Source organism: Equus przewalskii, chromosome 22 (genome assembly GCF_037783145.1).
Source record: "Equus przewalskii isolate Varuska chromosome 22, EquPr2, whole genome shotgun sequence".
Taxonomy (NCBI): domain Eukaryota; kingdom Metazoa; phylum Chordata; class Mammalia; order Perissodactyla; family Equidae; genus Equus; species Equus przewalskii.
Window position 1 is genome coordinate 38,677,488 of NC_091852.1, and position 5,862 is coordinate 38,683,349.

General features: G+C 42.3%; 1 protein-coding gene across 1 annotated transcript; it reads left to right on the forward strand.

Moving 5' to 3' along the window:
- The first annotated feature begins 404 nt into the window (after positions 1-404).
- Positions 405-1,042, forward strand: LOC103558749 (interferon alpha-2-like). Its single transcript, XM_008531935.2, has one exon. It carries the CDS (start codon positions 530-532, stop codon positions 1,040-1,042), a length of 513 nt encoding a protein of 170 aa, XP_008530157.1. The 5' UTR covers positions 405-529.
- Positions 1,043-5,862: the final 4,820 nt, after the last annotated feature.

Consider the following 5,862-nt stretch of genomic DNA (forward strand, 5'->3'; position numbering starts at 1 on the left):
CCCGCCTCGGACCCAGGGGCGCCGCGCCCGACTCACCCCCGCGGGTCCCCAACACCGTCCGCTCGCGGCCCACGTCCCCGCCGTCCCCTTTCTCCGCATCTGTCGCCGCATCTCGCCCACAAACGCTCCCGAATCTGTAAAAACCACTCAACACACTCGGATCCCGGCCTCAGACCCTCGGGAAACCGATTCGGTGTAAAAACAGCCTCGCTGAAGTTTCTGTGCGAAAGGAAAGCGCAAAACTCAGGGGCAAGTGCAGAAAGTGCCGGGTTCTGTGCTCTCTCCCTGAGAAACGCGTCCCCGGCGAGGCCGCGGCCAAGCTCTCCGCGCAGCAGTAGGGCCGCGGAGAGGAAGGTGTCTCGTGCACTATTAAAGAGGCACAAAGTTGGCTTCCCAAGGCTGCGACCACACCCCCTCCAGCGGCCCGAACGACTGAAACCGACCAAGTCCGCGCCTCTGAGCGCCCGGCGTCAGGAAAGGCCCCCTGCGCGCCCCCTGGCGGCCGTGTAGTGAATCACAGGAATTCTCAATGGCCCAGATCCATTTGCTAGTGGCAGGAGTGATGCTCTGCTCCCTCCCCGCCTGCTCTCTTGACGGGGACTTGCCCTGGATCCATAGCCTAGAAAAGCAGGAAATCTTCATGCTGTTGAGACAACTGGAACGTATCCCATCTCAGTCATGCCTGAAAGACAGAACTGACTTCAAATTTCCTTGGGGAAGAGAGAATATCCCCGAAATGCAGAGGACAGAAGACGCCTGTTTCCACCATGAGATGCTCCGGCAGATCATCAACCTCTTCAACACAAAGGACAGCCATGCTGCGTGGAAGAACACCCTCCTTGAACAACTACTGTCTAGGCTTGATCATGGCCTGGAACGCCTGGAGCAGATGGAAGGAGAAAATCTGGCTTGCCCCTCTCTTGGAATTATTGTCCGGAAATACTTCCAAAGAATCTATCGCTTTCTGAAGGAAAAGAAATTCACCCTCTGTGCCTGGGAGATTGTCAGAGTGGAAATGAAAAGGTGCCTTTCCATCATGTAACGATCCTCGAAGAAAAGTCAGCAGATAAAGAGCAAAGTTATACTCATGATTCTCCCTAATCAATTACCTTACTGTTTGCTAAGCCCCCCAAAAGCAATCTTGACTCATGTTTCTGCACCAGTTGAAAAATGCCTGAAGCCAAAATCATGAGAATATTTTTAAAATATCTTGTGCGTTATGAGCTCACAAATATTTCTTTAGAGAGAAGGATATGGTCTATTTTCTTAAATAATTTTATGAACATTTTTAAATTTAAGATCTGGAGGGTATTTGCTGTTCCCAAAGGGTGAAATTTATTTTTTTATGGAAAGATTCTTCAGGATAGTTTATTGTTAGAGATATTTGTCAGTTAAGTTAATGGTAGCTGCTGTAACAGATAAACAGAAAATTGTAATTTGATCATAATAGAAATTTATCTTTCCTGTGTATAAGAGCCCAATGCAGCCATTTCTGATCAATCCTTCTCTCTCTTTTTTTTTTTTGCTGAGGAAGATTCACCCTGAGCTAACATCCACTGCCAGCCAAGCTTCCTCTTTTTGTATGTGAGCTGCCATTGCAGCATGGCCACTAACAGATGAGTGGTGTGGGTTTGCACCCAGGAACCAAACCTGGGCCACCAAAGCAGAGCTTGCTGAACTTAAACACTAGGCCACCATTGCTGGCCCAGTTGAATCTTCTTGTTGGCTCTTCTCCAAACTGTGATTCAGGGACATAGCACCCTCTATTTTGTGGCTTAGATATGTTTAACTGGTGACTCCAAATCTGTCTGTGGTACTTGAGTCTATTTCACTCAGTTGTAAAGAGCAAAAGCCAAGTGGATCACATGGGATGTTTTCAAGGGCCAGGACCAAACAGGGAAATATCACTTCTGCTCACATTAGTTTGGCCTGAATTTCTTTTCATGGGATGCCTAAGTGCAAAGAAGTTGGGAAATAGACTCCAATCAGGTGACTAATGGAAGAGGAGACAAGCTCAGTGAATGAGGCTACTCTTGGTTTTTGCACCATTTATACTGATGTTTTAGGGGAAAGAAAATAACCAATGTGTTTGCTGCACACACCTTATGTAAAAAAATACTGACCCAAAATCTGATTCCACAATTTAAACCCAGGGAGATGATGCAGATGTCACTCGTAAGAGTTTACAGCATCATTGACCCTTTGAAAGAAGCATTCAAGTTGACTCCCAAAGGCAGAGGTTAAAGTTGGAAAGCAGCCACTAGTATGGAGACATCACAAGTTGTTTCCTTATTACCTGGGGAGACAAGGAAAGTGTGACCAGATAGCTCCTTGCAGGTGTTGAGGATCACAGAAATAAAAGTGGAGAGTGAGTCTTCCATTCATGACCAGGCCTGGGATTCTCATGCTGGTATTCTAAATATTGAAAATGCAAACCTGAAGAAAAGATCCCTGCAACCAAAGAGTGTTTTATTTGTATCTTTTTTGTGTGTGAGGAAGATTGGCCCTGAGCTAACATCTGTTGCCAATCTTCCCCTTTATGCTTGAGGAAGATTGTCACTGAGCTAACATCTGTGCCAATCTTCCTCTATTTTACATGGGATGCCTCCACAGTGTGGCTTGATGAGTGGTGCTAGGTCTGCACTGGGTGTTCCAAACCCGTGAACCCTGGGCCACCAAAGCAGAGTGTGGGACTTAACCACTACACCCCTGGGCCAGCCCCCTAAACAGTTTTTTTTTTAATACATCACACAAGATTAAGTTATAACTTCTCTTGTAGAACCGTAAAGAATTTAGAAAGTATTGTTAGAGCTACTGTCCTCTCAAATTATAGCTATCTAGTATGTATTGGTATTACGCTTTCTTCTGTTCTTACCATGATTATTCTGTTCATGTATAGTATTGAACTCCTGAAATGGTAGGGACTGGACTAGATGCCTAGGAAGCAAGGTTGGGTAAGATGATTGCTCCGCCCACAGGTAGTTTACAGACTCCAGGGAGGTAGTCTAAGGAGATAAGAGGTCAGGTCAGGTCTTAGTCCATTTGGTCTACTTTAAAAAAAAAGCATAGACTGGGTAGCTTGTAAAGAACCAAAATTTATTGCTCACACTTCTAGAGGCTGGAAATCCAAGATCAGGGTGTCACCATGGTCTGGTTCTGGTGAGAGCCCGCTTCTGGGTCCCACACTGCTGACTTCTTATATTCTCATATTGCAGAAGATGGAGGGATCTATCTCAGGCCTGTTTTATTAGAACACTAATTCCATGTATGAGGGCTCCCCCTTCACGCCCTAATCAAGACCCTACCACCTAATACCATCACTTTGAGGTTAGAATTTTTCCATGAATTTTCTGGGGATGCAAGTATTCAGACCATAGCAGGACATTCGAGCCTACATGCCTGGCGTCTAGAAGACAGAAAACAGCCATGCTTAGTATAAAGAAGAATGAGCAGGTTAGCAGGCAAATACAGCAGACCACGGTCTCAGAATCTGGACTGTTGGTTCTCAACCTGAATTGGCACTGTAATTATTAAATGTCAAATTTTGGAAACCAAACTGAAATTGAGCCCACTAGCCCATGGAAATGGATGGAGATAACAAGATGCAAATGATCACTCATCCTTCTTTGTGAAGAGTCTCCAAAGAATCTCAGGATGGAGGTAGGTAATTACCACTTCAGTAATGAGCCACCAAAAAGTAATGTGGTAAATTCTCTAGGTGCTGTGAGCTGTGTGAATCAGAGAGAGTTTGAGTTTAGATATGTCACTCTGTGTATGACACCAGGCTAGTTGTTTTCTATTATGACAAAGTAGAGGGCAAAATAGAAAGGAGACCGTACTTGTGAGTTTAATATAGTCCTAGGCAGAGGCTCAAAATTGTGTTACTCTTGCAAATTGAATCCACAGAGCCACATGCACCTTGAAGGAAGTAGAATCCTAGTGTTTTTAGTAATAAATTCAGTAGGCATTATTGTCACCAGTAAGAGTAGACAATGTCAGCCATTGTCTGTTATAATCCTAGCCAATGTGGCCATGATGACGGAGAATACCTTGGTCATTCATGAACGCCTCCCAGTAGGAAGAGGAAATCTCAGAAATTTCTTTAGTGAAGGTTATTTATTGAGTAATTACACTGGACCTGGTGCCAAGGATAGAGCAGTGAATAACACAGAGTCCAGTTACTAATGAGCTGATTTGCTGAAGGTGGTCTCACACCTACCATTTAAAGAGTAAGAATGTAGAGGGCAGAGGAACATAACTCCCTAAAAAGAGTTCAGGATCAGAGCTGAAAGTTAATTCTTTACCTGATAATAATACTGATCCAATTCCAAATTTATTACAAAGATTGTTTCCTTTTGTTTGAAAAGAGTAGACATGGATTGGAACCTCTGAAAGTCCTTTGTGAAATATGAAATTGAATGCAAAAATATAAAGAAAGATTCAAACCGAGAATATTGTCTAAATCATGCATTGTCATCCTGGATGATATTGCTCCCCAAGGTACAAAAATCAGTTCTTAAGGGTGTGAAGAAATCTTAGGTATTATGATGCTTTGTGGCGCTCCAAAGCTCAACCCTATGCAACAAAATCTTATTCCTTAGTATTCATTTTTCTCTTTTATGTTTTTTTTGTGTGTGTGTATCAGACAGGAAGCACTAACACTTAGCTCGTGGAAGATAAAACTGTATGCAGGATCAGTGCTAAAACTATGGTGATTTGATGGCTCATTGGAGAACTTTCTTCCATCATTTGCTTGATCTTAAAGTCAGATCGTGAGAGGTGGCCTTCTTACTTATGAGCTGCCATTGACTATCCTGTGGATGTTGCTTGTGTTTGAGCCTCAGTTTGATGTGGATGTTGAGAATTAAATGCAAATAGTTTATATTTTATGATTTAATTCTACTAAAGTTATTCAACACATGAATAATTATGTCAAGTACTAAAAAAAAGGTTGACAATATCTAGATGAATATCTAGCAATTAGTAAAGTTAAAAATTATTTTCTGATATGAAACAAAGTTAAAAGTTTGCCTAAAATACACGTTAAGAAAGTAATTTATCGGGGCAGTCCCCATGGCTGAGTGTTAAGTTCTCGCACTCCACTTCTGCAGCCCAGGGTTTTGCTGGTTTGGATCCTGGCCACGGACCTGGCGTTGCTCATCAGGCGATGCTGAGGCAGCACCCCACATAGCAGAACTAGAAGGACCTACAACTAGAATACACAACTATGTACTGGGGGGGGTTTGGGGAGAAGAAGAAAACAAAAAGAAGATTGGCAACAGATGTTAGCTCAGGCGCCAATCTTAAGGAAAAAAAGAAAGTAATTTATTTTTTCAATGGCTTTTAGCAGTTTTACAATAATACATTGGTATTATTATAAAGTATTTATATAAATTTTTATTTGAATACGCAATTGGATACATTAATATTTATATAAGTAAATATATTACATTAAATGTCACTTTGCAAACTTACATATAAAGTTAAATTAACTCTAAATAGCTTTTTTTTTTTTTGGTCAGAAGGATTCTCCCTGAGCTGACATCCATTGCCAATCCTCCTCTTTTGTTTCACTGGAGGAAGATTAACCCTGAGCTAACGTCTGTGCCAATCTTCCTCTATGTTTTGTATGTGGGATGCCTCCATAGCATGGCTGACGAATGTAGCAGGTCCACACTTGGGTTCCGAACCCACATGTAGTGCATGGAACTTTAACCACTCAGCCATGGAGCTGGTCCCTAACTGTCAATAGCTTTTAAACTTAACTTAAACCTTAATTTTTTTAGTCATTCTGAATCCTGTATTGAATAAAAAGTGTAAGCTTTGAACTTTCTTTTTCTATGTATCAAGTGGAGACATAAA

What these genes read in the sequence shown, in the direction of transcription:
- LOC103558749 (XM_008531935.2), top strand. Translation starts at nt 530, where the DNA reads ATGGCCCAGATCCATTTGCTAGTGGCAGGAGTGATGCTCTGCTCCCTC.